Here is a 21,288-nt window from a genome sequence, read left to right as displayed (position 1 = left end):
ACCAGTCATATTCCCTCCACTCCAGCTCTTCCCCTATTCTTCACCATCACTTTTCTACCTCATTTTCATGAACTCACTCTTTAAGAAAAACAAGTCCACTTAGGCTATCTATATATGTGCGTAGGTATAGAGCTACCTACTGGAGCATGAGTAGTTTTTCAGTAAAAAAAAAAAAAAACTAAAGTCTTACTCTCCAGCTTGCCCAGCAGCAATCAGGTGCCAGCTAATTGTAGGACTTCATGATCCCTTCCCCAGTCTGTGTCAGGATTTTGGCCATCTTGATCTTGTATATACAGTCACAGCTTTTGTGAGTTAATGGGTGTGGTGGTTCTGTCATAGTGAGCAAAATAATGGACATAAGTTTCACAAAATCAGCTGTATTAACTACGTTCTTTCTGCCTCCATGAAGGGAGGAGGTGTGTGCTATTGATGTCCCATCTAGGGCTGAGTGCTCCAGAGTCTTTATTCTCTACCTACTGACCAGTTCAGTTGCAGGTCTCTGTATTAATCATCTATTACAAGAAGAAGCTTCTCATTAGAGTTGAGATGCACTAATCTATTGGTATAAAGATAAGAACTCAGGGGTCAGTTACATACTGTTATTTATTTAACGGAATAATATAAGGTTCTCCCCTAAGACCTGTCACCTAACCAATGGTAGGATGTTGGCCCACTTAATAGTACCAAGCATGAGTTCTGCCTGAGGAGCAGGCTTTATGCTCAATCAGAAGGGGTTTGCAGTCCCCTTAGATACATCTTGCCTACTGAGTTGTAGCTCACAAGGTTCACAGCCAGGAAAACCTTTGATTGTTTCTCTCCCCTAGTAGCATGCGTAGAACCTTCCAGTGCTACAAAAGCTAGGCAATAGGGATGAAGCTTCCAGGTCAGTATCAGCTTGTCTTATGACTCAAGTGTGTGGTGTCTTCAGCAATAAATTATCTTTCAAGTTCTGGAGGGAAACCAAGAACCTTGTCAATAGCCTCTAATATTTTGCTGGGACCTATCGGATCCTACTGACCAACATTTCACTGGCCCTTTTATTTGATAGCAAACATTTCCTGGAAAGCGTAGGGCAGCCAGAAGGCAGTGAGGATGACATAGAAGTAGAAAAATTATCACTGATAAGGAAACTGATCAGATTCCTCCCCTAAAAGAAAAGAAAAATTAGAATTTTCTTCTTTGGGCAGCCAGTACTCTTGCTTATAATCCACCCATCTGCACTAAGTGTTTCTCTCTTTACTTCTGCCTTACCATTTTCCTTTTCTCTATCATGGAGTCCTGTCATATAGCATTTGTGCTTATAACTCTTGTACATTTGTCCAAGACCAATTGCTTTTTGCAACATTTTTTCTATAGAAAAATAGAGCACTTACCACACAAGAACAAAACATATACTTCCACAAGTGGATTTAAGACTGCTTAGATCTTAGGAGGTGTGTATCATCTCCCAAAACTAATTTGAAGTTTTCTATCACGCCACTAATGAATTAGGAAATGGCTATACTGGCATAAACTAAGGCACAGCAACAGTGCAGTGTCCTAGCACAGATTTAAAATATCCATCTTCATTTATACCCTGCTGATAACAGCCACTATCATAGAAGTTGAAACCTAGTGTTTTGATTGCTCAAGTTCATAAATTTTCCACAGTGCCTTTTTCTATGGTTTATTGTTTTAAACTTGTGAATCCTTTTCTTATCTTTCCACTTCTTATGTTTTTCATCTCATGAGTCCTCTGAACTTCTGTATAATCAGCACATTTTTAAGGCAATTTCTTCTACATATTTTAATTGCAAATTATGGTAGGGATTTTTTTCTTCTTTCCCCAACCTAGAGGATTTCTTTGTGGAGATTGCTTTGTAGGCAGTTATAATTATCAGTGGCTTTGTCCCTGCAAATTCCGTTTGTGTCTTCACACAAAGAAGAGGCCTTTGTTGGCAGTATGACTTGCTTCATTCTTCTCAAATAGTGAGTAGGAAAGAAATAAAATCCTAGTGAAATACTTTACTATGAAACAAATGTTTTTCAGGAAATTCTGAATATTTTGACCCCTTTGAGTCTCTTTTTTTTTTCATTTCTTCTCTTTTATTTTATGTTTTTTTTTTTTTTACATATCATGTATCTTGTACAAATAATAGATATTATTTATTTTAAGTATGTGGGTTGTTTTGACTTAGTAGGTCGAAATTTGAATTGGAAGAGGCCTTTTAAATAGGCATGTGATAAGCCCTCCAGTATCATCCTGCATGTTTCACATTTGGATTTGTTGAGTGTTCTATCCAAACTCTTCAAGAACTCTCAGAGTTCACCTACTTTGCTGTTGGTACCATACTGGTTACTCATTTATAAGAACTTAATGCAGACTGTGAGGAAACTGAAACCAGCAAGTGTTGCTTCTGTCTAATAAATACCAGCAAGGCGCAGGAGAGCTGGCCCATTCCCAGCTGGTCCAGCACAGCCAGGCTATGACTAACTGTAGTATTCTGTAGTATCAGTGAAACTGTTGTGTCAGGCCCTTTTGCCCAGAGCATTATTTTTCCCAGGCAAAACGTACACAGCATCAACTCAAAGGAGATTATAGAATATCCTCCTTTTCCTTGTTTTCACCCCTCATTTTCGCTCATGACTTCTTAAAAGTCAAGTAAATAAAATTTTTTTCCTCAGGCTGTAGCTAAGTAAGATGAAACCTGAACCACTTACTAGATTGTTAATGAAAAAGCCTTTGATTCCCTTCCAGAAAAGTAAGGGAAGAACAGTGTCCTCTTAAGAGTGCATTTTTTATCAGTGAATTCTGAATAGCTCAGTGTTGGTATATAAAATGTTGTTGAGCATTTCTTGTATACTGAATTAGTCACTGTTGTTCAGAAGAATTGCATGATGAGGTGCTTGCTGCTAGTTTGATGATACAGTTGAGAAGACCAGCACATGTGAGACCACAAAACTAAATAAGTAACAGGACTGGAAAATAAGTAGTTAGGAACACTTACTGCTGATCTTGCCAGAGGACCCAGGTTGGACTCAGCACCTGTGTGCAGCTCACAATAGCCTGTACCTCCAGTTCCTGGGGACTCAGCTCCCTCCTGAGAGGGAGGCCTCCTGAGAGCTCCTTGACATGCATGTGTTGCACACAAATTTAGAAAGTTGCAAACATGCATACACATTAAATAAATAAATATTTTTAAAAAGAAAAACTATAAAAGACAGTTTATAGATTTTTCATATAATACACATATTCTAATAGTTTTGACCCAGATTTTATTTTATTTTACAGTCACTACTTAGAGTTCCTTCAATATTTTCTACTCATGATTTTTGTTTGTCTGTTTGCTTTTTCAAGACAGGACTTTTCTGTGCAGACTAGGCTGGCCTCAAACTTACAGAGATCTGCCTGCCTTTGCTTCCTGGAGTGCTGGAATTGGAGGAGTGTACCACCACACCTGGCTTACTCATGCTTATTAAAGGATATGACATAAACAGAAGGAATAAAGTTGATCTGACCCATCTTGTCAATTTTATTTATCTTATTTTTTTACAATTTATCTCAGAGTAAGAATCGACCAATAAAACAGGAAGAGAGTTGAAATATCCAGTTCCATTGCACAATCTGTCACAACTCACTGGGTGTTATAGTAGACCTCCTAAAAATACGATAGTACCACCATCAGTGATGTGAGCCAACCCTTGCTTTAAAATCTCAGTTAACATTTCAAGCCTGGATCACCTATTTTATTTTTGCAATCTTGTCTTTAATATGCTTTTCAAGCTGAGGTCTTTTTCCTTTGTATGTTCTTAGGCATACTGTTAGTTTAGAACTAAGGAGATTTATAGATAATGAAGTTATCCATAACAAATGAAAGGAAATGTTTATTCAAGTAATATCTTATTAAGCATTGAAAGCAGGAAGCTATTGGGTAGCTGCTTTAAGTAGTAACTTCTTAATAGTGAGTTACTAGTTCAAAAAGCTACTTTATCTCAAATTGCTGTTAAATAGAAAATCCTAGTAAAGCACTTCTGTGTACCCTAATTTTGCTAAAATAATGACTGTAAAAGTAAAAGGCCATTGTCTCCTCTAAATACTCTATTTAAACGTTCTATTAATCTTTTAGATTCAGTGCTAAATTTTTTTGTTTTATATCAGAAAATTAAGCCCAATGTTTCTATTTATCTTAATTGGTACAGAAACAGCTCCTTGCACTTTGCTTTTCACATCCAGCAGGTGGAGAACTACACATGTATTTGTGTATAAAGTACTTCAATTTATAAAGTGTTTTCACTTTCTTATTTTTCTCATAACTTGGTTTTTTGAGACATGGTCTCTTTATATAGTCCTGGTTGTCCTGGAACTTGCTTTGTAGACCAGGCTGCCCTCGAACTCATGGAGGTGCCTGGCTCTGTCTCCCCAGGGCTGGGATTAGAGCCATGCCACCATGCCAAGCTATCGGAACTTTTGATATGACTAGTTCTTTTCTTTTGTAGATGACACTGTATCTTATAGGCCAGAGTTTCCAAAGTATGGTGTTTAAAAATGATTTAAGTATACATGGGTATTTACTTAGTCATATAAATGATACATGTTTGGAAAATATAACCATTAAAATCTGAATATAGAAGCGCATAATTATGTAGTGTATCAAACTCATGGGCTCTACTGATATTGTTTAGCATAAGGACTTAGCAAACTGTAAAAGGTTGTGTTTAAAGGAGATAAATAGATGTTAGTGATAAGGTAGATATAGCAAAAAGTGACATACAAATAAATAAAGTATAAGAAACATTTATAGCCAGGTGCACGCCTGTAATCCCAGCACCTGCCAGCAGAGGCAGGCAGATCTGTGTGAGTTTGAGGCCAGCCTGGTCTACAAAGCAAGTCCAGGATAGCCAAGGCTACACAGAGAACACTGTCTCAAAAAAAAAAAAAAAAAAAAAAATCTATAACTGTAGAAGTAGAAATAGAATTATAAGTACAAAGGTACAAAGGATCCTGAAATTTAAGACTAAAATACATGTAAATGTAAAAAGTGACTTTAGAGAGGAAATTCCTACATGTTTGTTCACAGCTCTGTGTGTTTGTGTGTGTGTGCGTGTGCACATGCTTGCTTATATAAACTTCATCCTTCCCTAGGCATAAAGCCATTCTTGTTGAGCCAAGTTCTCCTTCAGACCTTTAAGACAGCCTATATTAGTCCTGTGTGTATTTATAAAGTCTCTTAACAACCTGTCTGTGCAGACAGGTTCTTCATCTCACCATCTAACCCTCACAGTCACCAAAATCCCCTTTTATTTAGAGTTTAACTGAGTTCTAGTCTGGAGTGTTATAAAGATTCTTAAAATAGAAAGCTAGGAATGAAAAAATTCTCTTTGATTATGAAATTTAGAGTTGTTCCTCAAAATATAAATCCATTTTAGCATAAACATATAATTTTTACACTGTTGCAGCTCATACGTACAGACATATATACACATACATACCTTCCTCTCCATTTTCCATCATCCTCATACACACATATATAACATGTATATATTTTCTTCCTGTCTATGGCAGCCTAGAAATTAACACTCTTAAGTTACCAAAGAACTTTCACAAACACCATTTTACCAATCCTCAGAACTCCCTGTGAGATGATCAGGTAGGTAATGAGAATGGTCACATTGTTATTCAATAGATGAGGAAAACGGAATTTAAGAGATTATGTGTTTTAAGTACTTAGTGGCAGAGTTGTTTCTCAAAACTGGAATTTTTTAACACTGCATATCTATATGAGAAAGGACCATTTATCTTGCTATCTAACTAGACAGAGACATGCTTTAGAGGCTTAGACTACTAGAGGAATTAAGAGTTTGCTCTTAGGTTCAAGCAAACTTTCTTTTGTAGTGCTGAGGACGTAGTTTAGTAGGAGAACACTTGCCTAGAGCATATACAAAGCTCTGGATTCCATATTTAACACAGCTAAGTAAACTAACAAAAAACTAAGAAAGTTTCTTGCCTGAAACATAGACTCTTGAATGGTCCTAACATACTAGGAAGTCAGTGTTATAGAAAAGTAAGAACTCTCACCGCTTTTCTTTCTCTAAATAGTTAATATGAAAGCTCAGTACTGGCATTCTGATGTGTACATCTGTGAACTTGCATAGCATCAGTTAGTTCTTTAGTCCATGATTATCTGGCTCAACAGGCATCCCATCATCTGAACACTCAACTTGTCCTTTCTTTTGTTCTGGCATCTTAATTTCAGTGGGTTAACTTCATAGCTGACAAAAGAATAGTTCTTGGAAGTTATGTTTATGAATTCAGAATAGTTTGTCCTTACACAAATGCATATTCTCTGGCCCTGGCATTAGTAGGCTATTACCTAAAACTGAAAGCATTTCTTAAGAATCATCACAGTTATGTAATTGTCTTTATGAAGCATAACTTGTGTTCTAGGGAATGGTAATAAAAATCTCTGACATAGGTTCAGTCACCTGTGGACTCTGCCACAATGTCCCCAGTAGAAAGGACAGCAGCCTGGGTTCTGAACAATGGACAGTATGAAGAGGATGTGGAAGAATCTGAACAGAATCAAGATGAAGCCAAGCATGCTGAGAAGGTAGAACCTAATTTGTCTTTGTTGACAAGTGATAGGTGATTTAAAACAAAACAAAACTCTGGCCTGGGACTCACTGTATATCCCAGGCTTTTGGCTCTACTTCTCATGTTGACCACATCTGTGTATTATAGGCCAGACTCTCATTGAGCCTATAAGGACAGTGTATAAAGGAGTGCTAAGGAGGAGAGGGGTGACAGTTTTTAGTGCAGACTGCTTTAATTTAGAAGGCGCTGTGATGCTTGTTTCTAATCATTGTAGGTGAATGTCGGATATTTCTATAAACTCTGGTCTTGAAGTTCACAGTTACTTTAGGACTAGACTGTCTATATATTGGAACAGTCTGTTTATATTTTCATTGTTCTGTTGGGGGTTTTGCCTTTTGTAAATAAAGACTGCCTAGCGGTACAGATAATTAATTAAAAGATGTCTGTTGTTTGAGGGGTTTCATATAGTATTTTGGAGTGTACGTGGGTTTGTTTGTTTGTTTGTTTGTTTGTTTGAGTTTTTCTGAGACAGGATCTCTCACATACTGGCCTTAAATTCAGGTCTTCTGACCTCCACCTCTGGAGCTTAAGGGTATTGTTTTAAAGAAAAACAGACCTGGAAAATTAAGCAATAACCTTAACATCATGTTTAATTGAGCATCAGAAATTAACTGTTTTTGTTAGAAAATCATAAATAATGATAATGCAGCCCCGCCTTTTCAGAGCTGTCCTAAGGCTTTCAGCTTCAGCTTTCTACATTAACCAGCGTAATTTAGAGCAGAGACGTGGATAAGCAGTAGCTAGTAGTCTTTCACCAATTAAATGAGATATTATTATATAAGTTGTATTTTACAGAACACCCTACATATTTACCATTAGTTTATGGATAAATGTAAGTAGCCCATCCATAAGAAAGCTCATGTTCCTCACCTTACCGGGATGTTTAACTTTCAGTTGCACTAACAACCCTGTCCACAGGAACTTCAGTACACAAAAGGGCCCAGTGGCCAGCTGAGATCAGAATTTACGGAAGGCCAGCGAGAACACAGACTCTAGCAGGCAGTACCAGGTCAGGCAGATGAGGCCACATCTTGAAAATAGGGCAGGGACAATATTAGTCCTAGCGATGGTGTAGCCCCTTGCCACTGCTTATGACCTCAATACTCTGTGCTCTTAGGATTAAAGGGAAAGCAATAATGGCCTATTGTCCTGAAGTTGTATTCACTGATTTAGTGGCTTAACAGAAATGTTGCTTTACTCTGAGTGTTCTAATTTAATGAGTGTTCCAGTTTAATGAGCCCCAGTGTCAGGAATCTTGCAGTGTGGGTGAAAACATATGTCTTTCTCTTGAAGACAGCTAGCTTTTTTAGCTTAAGTCATTTGTCAGGCTTCTAATTCTTTAGTCACTTTCTTTTTCTTTCTCCCTCTTCGATACCATTAAAGATTAGATGTGGCTTGCCACAAACTTGTAGTTTAATGTGAAGAAAAGTACATAAAGCTGTAGAATTCATAATGCCAAGTTAAGATTCAAAATGTCATTTTAGACACATGACAGTGTTTCTCCTTAACATGTGGGCCAGCTGATACTTTTAAATAACCTGGGTAGCAGCAAGGGCATGGCAGATCAGACAGCACCTACCATCTCACCTGGGGTTCTCCGACCAGCAAGTAAGTATATCAGTAACTTCCAAAGCCGGTATTGATGCCTCTTCCCCTTTGCCAGTATGAACAAGAAATTAGCAAACTGAAGGAGCGCCTGCGAGTGTCCAGCCGGAGGCTGGAGGAGTACGAGCGCCGGCTGCTGGTGCAGGAGCAGCAGATGCAGAAGCTGCTGCTGGAGTACAAGGCCCGGCTGGAGGACAGTGAGGAGCGGCTGCGCAGACAGCAGGAGGAGAAGGACAGCCAGATGAAAAGCATCATCAGCAGGTTAGAAGACCACCTGGTAGCTGATTGGCTCTAGTAGGTACAAAGAAGTGGGAAAATTATCCAAATACTCTCAAAAGAATAGCTACAACATTTTTTTAATTCATGTGTGTATGTTTATTTTGTAGTAATCAGTACAAATGTAATGACTGTGTCTCTCAGGTATTAAACCAGATGAGATCTGGTAGACTTACCATGAAGGTACAATAGAAGAAGAAAAAAAAGAGGGGAAAACTGGATTTAAAATTTACTCTGAAGTTTTAGATGAAAATTGGGTTTTCAATATCTATAATATCTGAGGGTTAACTCAGTTTTCCTAGGCAAGTCCAAAAACAAAGAGGGAAGCCTCAGTGGATGTCATTAGCTCCAGAGAACCAAAAAAGTGCCATAGATGCCAAAAAAGAAGAGTAAAAAAAGAGATCCATTTGACTGTATTTGCAGAGAACTCACTATGGGCCAAGCACTTTTCTAAGCACTTTGTAAATCACTTATTTACAGATAGAGAAAATGGCAAGAGTTGCGCGTCCAGGGTACCATAGGCAGTGGAGACCCAGTGTTTAAGCCAGCCATCAGACTCCAGACTCCTAGCCACTTAGCTACAGTATTGATATATGCTGTGGACAAGTAAGAGAAGAACAGAAAAAGCATTGCTGTTTTAGTAGCTTGGAAATAACTGACCTCATACTGAGACCCATGGGAGTAGAACAGAGGAGATATGCATAAATGGATTGAGTTGTGGGGAGTGAATGAGAAACAAGATCTACTAGAATGCTCTGAAGGAAACATAGCTTTGCAAGGAAAGAGGAAGATAGGATGGTAGCTACGGTGTAACTTGAGAGTAAGAGTAGGTGGTTTGCAGCCTGGAATGGTAGTGCTGGCCCATAATAATTCCAACATTCAGGAGTTAAGGGTAATAGTACCAGGAGTTGAGCCAGCATCAGCCAGCTACATAGCAAGCTTAAGGCTAGCCTGGGCTATATGAAATACTCTGTCAATAACAAATAATTTAAAAATTAGATAGCCTTTTTTGTGTGCTGCTTTTATTCGTTTGCTAATAGGAAGAAGATGATCACTAGGGTAGTGTTCTCAAAATGTAGTGCTACAGAACCCAGCCAAGGTAAAAAGATTCAACTTAGAATGTCTTTCAAGGGAAGACAGAGGAGGAGAAGAAAGAAAAGGTTTTTGCAATAAAAGAGGTCTTCTGTTGGGAACCCCAGGTTTTAAGTTTCTCATTCTCTGTATTGCTTAGCCCTGTTCTTTGAAAACACTGATACCTCCTTCCTAACCACATTCTAGGCTAATGGCTGTGGAAGAGGAATTAAAGAAGGATCATGCTGAGATGCAAGCAGTTATTGATGCAAAGCAGAAAATAATTGATGCACAGGTAAGCAGGCCCTAAACTTAGTAGAAAGCACTTGTTTCTAATAGCTGATATTTTGTGTCTTCCCGTCCTTACAAATGACAAATCAGTAGAAAATGAGACAGTGAAAGTTAATTGACATTATCTTTTGAATATTATGAGTTTCCATATGACCTCCTTATTGATGACATAACATTATATTAGTGTGCAAAGAATTGTGTACCATGTAGCTGTTTGATAGACCTTAGCCTAGTATATGATGAAGTTGGCGTCCTTCCCTGTGGAAAGGAGGGCGTTCTCTAAGAGGGTAACTAGAAAGTACACTGCATGTATTTGGCTTGTGCCCTCCACTGACCATTGCTTGGCTGTGTTCTTCACGGTCTTGTCAGTCATATCCACCGTCATCAATACCTAGTCCCAGTAAAGGAACTGTAGAGGAAAGATAGGGTTGTAGAAGACAGGTTTCCTTGTCATTCTTTTGGTTCAGGGTTTGGCATTGCTGCTTGGAATGTGCTTGGTTGCCCTTCTTTGTTGGTGCTATGGTGAGAGAGCCTCTTTGGATAAAACTTTATTTTAAAAAACATTGGTAAAATTAGAGTGTAGGCTGCTGTTCGTGCTAATTTATACCTAATAGGATGATGGCCTCCAAGACCCCTTCACAAGGACATACCAGTAGATTTAGGAAACTTTTCCGGTTCCTTGTTGCTCTGTCACTATAGAATAAGATTGATTTCTTATGGAAATAAATTACAAAAGGCAATTACGGTTCTGATAGTGGTCCATCTAACCTCTGGGACAACTAGCCAAGTTTGCATTTCTCATCTTTATGCTATGAAATAATAATGGAACATTCTACTTCCTAGTCAGTATATACTGGAGCCCCCAGTATTCTCACACATGCACTTCAACAATCAAGTTTCCTCATGACGTCAGTGTGAGAAGGGCTTTATTGTTCATATTGGAGTGTAGCCATGGGAAGACTGCTTCACAGGCTTCATCCATCTTGCATCTAACTAGTCTTTAGAAGTTAGTTGTTGAGTTGTGATGCTTTCTCAGTGCAGCTCTCAAAATGTTTCTAACTCAAATTCTGGATACTTTGACCTCTTTTGAGCCAAAGAAATACATGCTATAATTACTCTACTTGCTCTTTTTATTTTTTCATTCTTTCTAGGTATCCTCAAGATGAGTGAGGAAAAAATAGTAGAACCAAGGCCATCTTGCTTTATTATCATATAAAAAAATCATTCCATAAGCTTAAGGGAAACAGTGTAGAGAAAGAGATTTCATCAAGAAAATTAATGGTGAAACATTCCCCCTTTGGGTTCTCAGTATAACATGAAGTAAGGCGAGCCTTATTAGTAACCACACAGAGAGGTCTCAGTGCTGAGACAGAGCAGGTCTCAGCCAATGTCTCGCAGTCATCTTACACGGAGGGAACTTGGCAGCAGCACAGCCTGGCTGCGTATATGCTGACAGGACACCACTAACTTCCAGGGAGTTTCTGCTACCTCTGTCCCCCGTTTTGATCTGAGCATAAAGCAGAAGTTGTAGTCACGAAAGGTGAAATCCAGGAAGGGAGTTTGATTGACCAGGGGTTAGAAGCTCTCAGAGGTGGAAGAAATGGTATCTTCAGAGCTCAGTCAGTCACATTTACAGTATGGCCGATGGCAGGTTGGTTTTCCAATAGCTTGGTTCTCTGGACTATTTCAAAGGAACCAACGTGCCTTCCACAAACCAGTGTTCCCACTGGTCACGCAACCATGAAGACCATTCTCAACTAATGGGTCAGAACATAGTGGAGTGGTTAATGTGACATGTCTGCCACTAAAGCATGAACTTTATTGTATTAGAACGCTGATACGGTTCCTAAATACTCAGACAATCCACTGGGCCACTTTTGAAAACCATTCCACTAGGCACATCACATATCGTAAATACCAAAAACAGTCATACTATAATAGTGATGTAAAAGGGAGCATTCTCAATCCAACCTTTTGGCTTACTGGTACAGAGAATCATGGACTAGCCAAAGGCTATACATTCTTTGTAATGAATAGCGTTTATCACATTATTTTCTGTAAGAACAAAATCTTACTTCTTAAGTGATTGTTGGAGCAGAATAGCCCTCTTAGCTTCATTTCTTAAATGAAGACTTTGGGAAAAAAATAGTCTCCCTAGGGGGTAACCCATAAGTTTATATCCCTGGCATATGTCTTAGTGCCAATATGGAAGTAGTTACTTTCTTTGTGCTAGGAGAATTCTAGCACTTGCCAGAACATTAACTCTCAGGTACCCCAGGAATGATTTTAATCTCTTTCAGCAGCCTCCTGCTCCTTGTTGGGGCCTCAGCTTCTCCCTTTCCTTGAATCAGTTCATGCTACAAAGCACAAGCCCACATCAGTCCCTTCTAGCAGAACTGCGGAAGGATGACAGAATCACCAGTCCTGAACCTCACAGCTCAGACCTAGGGTCACAATGATGGCACCAAGGAATCTTTACATACGTACATACATACATACAGACAGACAGACACACACACACATACACATATTGTGAAGTGTGGCACCTTTCACCCCCAACCATGAGGTCTTGCAACTCCTGGATCTCTCTATGTGACTAGATGGAGAACAGAGAGGGGTTTCTTCCTATGAAAAACAAAGCAGCCGCCTAGTTACTATTGCAAGTGATATCTCCACTGTGTTAAATTACAGGTCATAAATGGAAATGAGATTATTCAAACAGGCAAGTAAACCCTGTCCGTTCTCTAGCTGAGCAGTTCCCAGCCCTGGCCAGTACACTGGCCTCCTACACATTCCAGCTCCTGGCACTCCCATGTTGAGTCCTTCCTGTCAGGCATGCTAGATTACTTTGCATTCTACTCCATGCAGAATCAAATGTTATAGTAACTGATTAACTGAACTTTACTTTCAAAAGATCCAGTTTCCTGTTTGAGGTTGTTTTTAATTTGGGGGGAGGGTGTTTTATTTTGTTTTTCCTTTAATTTCTGCTTTATTTTGAGACTTGGCAGTGGGGGAAATTACAAAGGGAGTTCCTCTACTTAGAAACTTTTAGATGTCTAGTGGGGGAGGTTGTTCAATAGCAGTTATTATTTTCAGGTTAATGTGTAATTAGAGTCCTTCTCCAGCTCTTTTTTGACCCTTTAAGATTCAGTTTGATTTTGGGGGGAAGGCTGGGGGGATTGTCTTGTTTTTGTGAATGCTTGATTTTTTATGAACCCAGTGAATGCTTATTTTCCTTAGTACAAATGGGCCTTATCATTTGTCCCAATACTGAAGTATCTTTCTTTGCCTAGTCTAAGAAATAAGCAGTTATGGTACAACTTTTCACTTATATAATACACAAGAAATTTGATACTGACAAAAAAAATGAAATATTTATTAAAAAGTTAAAATACCATTTATTCTGCTTAGAGGTTTTTCTTTACTAGGAGGAACGGCATTATATTGGGAATCTGCCTCTTGTTTTTTTTTTAGTCTGTCCTTACTTTGAAAAGACCTGTACTTGTTTTCTACTAAATTTCATTAACTATAATTTTTAAGTAATTACTTTTTTTTTAAAGCATTGCAAATCTTTCTTTGAGTTTTTTCTGTTCTTAAAACAGTCACCTTTTTTTTTGGTTTTTCAAGATTAGGTTTCTTTGTGTAGCCCTGTCCATCCTGGAGCTCATGCTGTATAGACCAGGCTGGCCTCGAACTCACAGAGATCCGCCAGCCTCTGCTTCCTAGGATTAAAGGCATGTACCACCATCACTACTACATAACCATAAATCACCTTTAAAAAAAATCTTATATAGTAAGTGTATAGTTAATAATACTGATTCTGTATATGTTACCACCTGAGTTTTACACGAAAGAATAAGTATTATTTTAAGGAATAATAATAGCAAGAGATGGGTTGTTTTTGTTTTTTCATACATTGAAACTGAGGCCACCAACCCCTACTGCCATAGAGACACCTTTCTGTTTCCAGCAAAGTGAGAGATAGATAAAGGCAAGCATTACTTGATGGCTATAGTCAGCCATGGCTTTACCCAGACTTCCCCCAACACCATCACTAGGCTTGCTCCTGGCAGCCTGTGTTCCAGCAGGGCAGTGCTAGGTCCCCAGCCCTGTGTAGCTTCTGCTTTCTTAGCAGGAGCAGCAGCAAGCTTCAGCTCTCTTGCCGCTCTCTGAACCTTATCATGACTAGACCTTGTCTCCCTGGGTAAACTCAGACTCCCAGGAAAGAGAGCTTCGTTTGGTGTTAGGGTTGATCTTTGTGGGCTATTTTCTTTTCAGTTCATGAGTATAAGTCAAGATTGTCTTTCTCTGTCATTATTTTCTGTAAAAAAAAAAAAAAAAAAAAAAAACAAAACAAACAAACAAAAAAAAAACAGGGTACTTTGTGTTTGTTGGGGGAAGTCCTAGAAGGATTTAGAGAGGAAAGTCTCTCCTATTTTTATGAGACTGGTAATATTTTGTCCTGCTGTAAAACATTTTTGTCCCTCCTTCCCTGTCTCTGCTATATGGGAATATTCGACAACCCCTAGTTCCAAAATATTGCCTCTAAAGCATTGTTTTATTTCATTTCATTTTAAAATTCAAGAGTAAAATGAAAGCAGTCCCCATGTTGGGCAGCTTTCCTGGAGTAACTGAGCTGGAATGGGTCTAGGAGCCTGTGTTCTCTGTCTGTTCTCATGTGTTACGTTTCTAGCATCCCTTTCAGCCACATCTCCCTCCCCATATTCAAACAACTCCTTGGTCTGAGCTTCTGGCTGCTCTTATCTCCTCTTGCTCTTGCATCCTCACCTTGTTGGTGACTCTAAACTGTCACCACCACGTATTGTTTTAATTTTGAGCCCAATGTGAATTCTTTCTGGATATGACTGTTACACCTTCTTTGAGGTGAATCCCATGGATCACGTGCACTTCTGTGAAATGAAACCTCTGGTGCTTCTTTCTTTGCCACCTAATTTTCATGTTTCAGTTTTGACAAAAGCACTTACTACATAAAGGCAGCTTGACTCATGGTGTCATTTTCATAAAACAGCCTGGTAATGCCTCAATATACTGTTGATAATAAGTCCTGTTATGCAGAAATGAAAAAAGGAGAGATTAAGGGGAGGGGGAGCTGAGCCTAACCAATGTGCAGAAAGAGGCAGAGACGTTCCATTTGTTTGGGGAGCACCATGTGTACTGTGCTATGCAAGAAAATACTGGACTGTTCAATAAAGAAAGTGGCTTCCTCCATGCACCCTGAATGAAGCTGTGATTGGTGTGTTGTAGGAAAAGCGGATCGTGTCTCTGGATTCAGCCAACACTAGACTGATGAGTGCGCTGACGCAGGTGAAGGAACGGTACAGCACGCAGGTCCGCAATGGCATCTCTCCCACCAACCCCACCAAGCTTTCCATCACAGAGAATGGTGAATTCAAGAACAGCAGCTGCTGAGGGCCTTGGTGAATGCAGGCTGTGCGAGGAAACAGAAGGAAGTTGCCCAGCTCTCCTATCCTCATCCGTTTACCCCTCCAGGTTTACAGAATGTTGCTTCAAATGGCAATGTGGTGAGAAACTCTTAAATGAAGAAAGGAACCTTGTCTTTCAGGGCATAAAGCAAAGACTTCCAAGGTCAATGCTTTCCCCAGTGTCTCTATGTACATAGGGAACTTAGTTCTGGGCCATGTACAGAAATATCACTGTAATATACCAAAAGGAAGTCAATAATGTAGATTACCTTTTTAATTATTACTATTTTATTATTGTTTTTCTCTTGTTGAAAGCACTGCAGTTGTTAGTGGAGAAAAAGTAGGAGCAAAGTGTGAGTGAGAAATGAGCCTGTTGGTTCAGTAGGTAGAGACTCTACGTATTGAATAGGAGTACATGGAGTGCAATAGGACCTTGTCAGAATTGTTTTTTTTTTTTTCGGGGATTCATCTGCCAGTTTAAAAGCCCCACCCTAGATCCATACTGATGCCACTAATCAACCAAGATGGTTCTGTCAGACAGTAATGTGATTCGGAGACTTGCTGTTTCAGAGGACACAGATAAAAGTGGTAGATTATACCAAAACTAGACTAGAAATGATTTCTTTTAACTCTTATCAGCATGTTTATTTACTCCATCTGCAGCAGTGGGAATTTTCTCTTTTAGATATCAGACTTTTTGATTTTTACTCCTACTCTTTTTTTCTCTTTAGAATTGACAGAACTATAAATATTTGTGTCTCTGTCTACCATCTCCACTTTCACATGTCCACTGCCCTTTTCTCCCCATCCTGGGAGTGGTCAGTACCATCAGGGCTTCCTCTCCGCTGGAGAGCTCATTCAAGTATGCCACTCATAAGCCATCTGAATAAACACCCTTTCTTCCTCACAGAAAAGGGCTAACTACAACAAAGCAGGAATCTCTCACTATTTCCCACTAAAATTTTTCTTCCTATTTGTCAGTTGTATTTTTCCTTGGGAGAAAGATTTTATCCACTATACTAGCAAATCTGTGGGCAGGGTGGTTGCTTCTCTTTCTATTTATCCTCTCCATAAAATTTGGGAAGCTGTCTAAAACTGAATAATCTCCCTTTAAAAATCATGATTAGTCTTGATAGAGAGAACCAGAGTGTGAGGATGGCGCATTCCAGTTGTTATTCCACGTTCATGGTAGACTCTGCAGGAGTGACCCGGCTGATCATTACTGGCTTTAAGAAAGTTCATGTTTTTCTCCAGAGTGTGACATATCATCTGCAATGCAGGCTTGATTGCCAGAGGTATGGAAAGTTAGCTGCAGGTTAAACAAACATTATATATATATATAAATATATACATATATTCACACATATGTACATATAATGTGCACATCAAAAATGTTCTTACCTTCTATGCTGTCAGATATACAGAGATAAATGTTAAAAAGGGTCTTAAATCTCTTTAAGCAAAATTTACACCGTTTTACGTTGAAAAAAATTTTCTCAAATAAGTTAATGTTTTGTTTTGTCTTTTAAGTTATAAACTTTAAAAAAATGTTAAGTTAAGGATGCAGGGGGAGACATAACGGAGCCATATGCATGGTGTATGTGTTTCTGCATAACGGAATAATTATAAGGAAACAAGAGAACATATATAGTGCCCTGTTTGTTTAAAGCCCAGGCATAGGCACCAAGCCCTCCTTCCCACCAAGTCCCAGGCATGCACTCCAAGTCTCACTTGCTCCGCAGTTGACTTTTGGTTCAGACCTTGCTTTTCAGCCACCTCACCTACACCCTCGACCTACAACCAATGAAAGGGTTTCTTCATAATAGCCCCTGAGAACAGGAGCATCCCACTGTGCTTAGAACTGCAAGCTTCATACCCATTTGAGTGTTCTGACCCCTAGCAGCTATTCTACAGTCTTATCTCTTCCCTCCAAGTCAAGGTCACAATTACTTACTAAGAGAGAAGGTTATTGATTTCTGCAGCAATACCCTGTATTGAGTGAGGGGGGAATGTAAACATAGATCTTTAAATGTCTATAGCTTAGCAATGTTTCCATCATTCTTCAAAAACCTTCAATAGCACCACAGAAAACCTAGTCTAATTATTAGTCTCAGTGGCCTGCAGTATGTAATGTGGGTAATGTCTTGCTTTAAGGTTGAGAAGGTCTTCAAGTGCTGGTTGCAGATTACAGAGAGCTGGTCAAATAAGTGTATTGATGAATAAAGTATAATTTAACATTGTGGGACCTTCTTAGAGAGCCTGTCTGCGTTGCAAGATTGAATATCCAAAACATTTGGACATATTATGAATCGTGTGTGTTATCATAATTGAAAAGATAAAAGTAATATTATAACAATAGTAAGAGAATTAAGAGATTGAAAGTTCAGCATTGTTGCCAGATATTAAATCTTAGATTATCCTTTGAGCCTACTCATCTTTTTAGCCTATCAGAAATATTATTCTGAGCTGGGGTGTAGCCCAGTTGACAGAATGCTAGCCTAGCATACAAGAGGCCCTGGGTTCAAATCCCCGGCACAGCATAAACTAGGACGGTGGCACAGAGGCCTGCAATCCCAGCACTCCAGGGATGGGAGTAGGAAGATCAGGAGCTCCAGGTCATCCTCTGCCTCAGACGTTTCCTGGCCCGAGCTACTTGAGACCCTGTCTCAAAATGGTAACAAAATATTTTTTGAATATTTTTAGAGAATGTTGCAATCCTATGACATTTATTTTTAATTTTTTTTTTTTTTTTTTTTTTTTTTTTTTTTTTTTAGTATAGAAGAGAACAACAACAGGTATTTTCAATGGTGTTTCTTTACCTCAAATAGATTTCTTTACCCTGAACAAAAGTCGTTTTGTTTTGCTGCGAGGAAATGTGTGATTTTTAAAAAGCTGATGGGTTAAAATAGCTGCCTCTTGTGGTCCCTGTTTTTGTCAGCACATTCTAGGGTGAGACTAGCCCAGGGTTGGGGAAATTTGGTGTTCAGGTGAAGTGCTTGCAAAGCTTTTGTCCAGGTGAGGGGGACCTGACCATTACCAAGGGTAACTTCATAGGACCAGGAAAGGGGCTTCCTATTTCCCTCCAGCATTACTGGAGCAATAAAACCAGAACAGCAAAAGGTCACATTCCCATGAGAATCACATCTCTTCAGCATCTGTTCCCTATGTGCTGTTTGGCCTGGGCACTCCTGCTTAGCGTGGAAAGTGAGGTGGTTGTGCTGCTCTAGTTTTTCTTGCTTTTTCACCTAGTATCAGTGTTCTCACTGGTCTGCTTCCATCCTCTGGTGTTGAACAGCAAAGAAAATGTGAGCATTTCTAAGACTGAGTAAACAGTAAGTGTACACACTGGGGCTGAGCATGATTTCAGAAGCGGTTTGTCCTTTCCTACTGCACCTGTGGCTTTTGTCTGGGTTGGCAGCTCTCCAGAGCCCTAGTGTGTGTCCTCAGGTACAGCCCTGAGGCAGCAGGGGAGTTTGTTTTTGTTGTTGTTGTTGTTGTTGTTGTTGTTGTTGTAATTTTAAGTCCCAGAGGACACCTGCCATCGAGTGGGTGTGTGTTAGCGTTTGCTCGGATTCCACCCAGATTCCTCCAGGTACAGTTCCCGAGAAGGCCTATTAAGGGACTGAGCTGGGGGAAGCAGCCCTCCTCAGGATTATGCTGTCTCCTCATTCAGGAGACTGACTAAGCCCCGGGCTGGACCATCAGCTAGCCATGGCACTGCAAACTCAGTAACTCCAGAGCCCAGGCCTCAGCTTTACTTCATTTTTAGCCACTTTGGGGGCCACCTTCTGCTACAGATTGAGCAGATTCAAGGGACATTCTGCTCTGTATTCCTTGGCTTTTTCAAGTCAGTTAAAAAGTTAACCTTTCCACCCCACACCTGGGATACCTTTCTGCATTATTATTATTATTGTTGTTGTTATTATTATTATTGTTGTTATTATTATTACTGTTTTGCAGGACTTACACTTTTTTGGTTTACTTTGGTTTTTCGAGATGGGGTTTCTCTGTAGCCCCGGCTGTCCTGAACTTACTTTGTAGACCAGGCTAGCCTCAAACTCACAGAGATCCACCTGTCTGCCTCCCTGAGAGCTGGGATTACAGGCATGTGCCACCTTACCCGTTCCATGTTTGTTTCTTAAAAGCAAATAATGTTGAATTTTTAAGTTCTTTTTGTTGTTGTTTTTGTTTTTTGAGACAGGGTTTCTCTGAGTAGCCTTGGCTGTCCAGATTCACTTTGTAGACCAGGCTGGCCTCAGATTCACAGAGAGCCACCTGGAAGTTTCAAGTTCTTAAGTACAAGCTCATTTTATATTTTAATAGTTGTTATTGTTCTAGGGCATTCTCTTGTCACTGACCCCTCTAGAAAAGCTCTTGAACTTTGAAAAGACCAGGGTGATAAAAATTTGCATAAGAAAGAATAAATTTCTTTCGAAAGATCCTGAGGAAGCTACATGATCCAGTGATCTTGGTTGCTCAGAAGTTCAAACAAACCAGTAGAGTTGCATCCCCTGGCTCCTCTTAAGATATATATATATATATATATATATATATATATATATATATATATATATATGGAAAGGAGCTCCTAAGACAACACCGTGGGTGCTTACAGAAACACAGCTCTTAAGGCAGCCCTCTAAAAAAACAATGTTCATCCAATTTATACACGAATTCCTCACCAAATTCGTGAGGTGTTTTGTTTTGTTAGCTTTAGATTTTATAACATTCTATTCTCTTTGAAATGTACTATATGTGTTATATGTATATATAAGTTAAAGTGACTTGAACTCGGTTTGGCACAGGCTTGAGAACTGGCATCGTCAGTAGTGCAGAGCATATAGAGCTGCTGGTGATGGTCACCATCTAAGAACATATTACAGAACATAGTTAACTTGGCAGTTAACGCTCAGATGCTTGAGCAGCAGCCCAGCTGGCTGTGGTGAATGCAGCAAACCACCCAAGGAGAGGACAGGGGACCTTTGACCCCGTGTTTCAGCACAGATTTTACTTTTCTACTCTGTTATCTTTTATCAGATGCCCTCATTGTTCCCTAAAAAGTCTTGGAAATGAAAACCAGACTGAACTGTTGGTGCAGTGACATTTCCACAGCTGTGTTTTAGGGGTCGCCATCCTCCGTGTGTGGTGCAAGTATTTAAATATAAATAACATGGATATGTCATTTCCAAACCCTCAAGGGAAAATTGCCATTTTCCAGTTTACTAAAAGGTTAAATGCTAGTTAACTCAATGACCACTATCCTGCAGAGAAGCTAAAACAAGTAGCAAACGTTGGGTGTGACTGGTGCTTGGATATTTCTTAGCTGTATTAGATCAACTCGAACAAACAGCAGCATACTTACCTGGGTCACAACTGGGAGGAATTTATCTTCCAAATTTGATTTTATTTTTCATCTCCAGGGCCTTAATAAGAGTGTGTTAATACACATGACTATTTTACAGATAGTTCAAAATAATTTATTTTTTATTTCAAGAAAGAGAAATTCACCTTAGAAGAACAAAACCCAAGATTTGATTTTATTTTTAAAGCCATATTTTTGTGCTTTGTAGCACTTAGATTGTTCCATATGTGATCCATATCTGCATTTCATTACCTGGGTTCTAAAAAAGATTTATTTTTGTTCTGTGAATAATTTTTGACAGTTCTTGTACATGTACAGATATAGATACGTTTGAGGTCTTTTATTGATATTCCTACAAAAATTCAAATAAACTTTAACTTTAAACATTTCAGACTAAAGTTGCTACTATCTTCTGCGTATGTCTGGGTGCTTAGGACACTGGAATGCTGGAATATTGTTCTGCAGACACATTTTAGCAGTAGGAATATCGTGCCTTAGAATTTACGACTTAAAGGTAAAATACTTAGGTACAGGACAAATAACTGGCACTAGCATCTGCTGTATTATGTTGACGCAGGAGAAAGAAAGCTTACTCCAGCTGGCCAGAG

The 21,288-nt window shown here is 39.2% G+C and overlaps 1 protein-coding gene across 7 annotated transcripts in view; it reads left to right on the top strand.

The window, feature by feature from the left end:
* Window positions 1-21,068, top strand: part of Rasal2 (RAS protein activator like 2) — a 263,457-nt gene extending 242,389 nt beyond the window's left edge. For 6 of the 7 annotated variants that reach the window (XM_021642625.2, XM_021642626.2, XM_021642627.2 and 3 more), the window contains 4 exons: window positions 6,453-6,587; window positions 8,295-8,497; window positions 9,791-9,878; window positions 15,140-21,068. In XM_021642625.2, coding sequence (XP_021498300.1) covers window positions 6,453-6,587; window positions 8,295-8,497; window positions 9,791-9,878; window positions 15,140-15,304 — 591 coding nt within the window. In that variant the 3' untranslated portion in view covers window positions 15,305-21,068. Of the gene's footprint in view, window positions 1-6,452; window positions 6,588-8,294; window positions 8,498-9,790; window positions 9,879-12,565; window positions 12,597-15,139 lie in introns of all 7 variants that reach the window. The other variant, XM_060364514.1, reaches the window with a different exon arrangement.
* Window positions 21,069-21,288: the final 220 nt, after the last annotated feature.

Source organism: Meriones unguiculatus, chromosome 11 (assembly GCF_030254825.1).
Source record: "Meriones unguiculatus strain TT.TT164.6M chromosome 11, Bangor_MerUng_6.1, whole genome shotgun sequence".
Lineage (NCBI taxonomy): Eukaryota > Metazoa > Chordata > Mammalia > Rodentia > Muridae > Meriones > Meriones unguiculatus.
The sequence above is the reverse complement of the archived record's forward strand: the minus strand, read 5'-3'. Positions and strand labels throughout refer to the sequence as shown.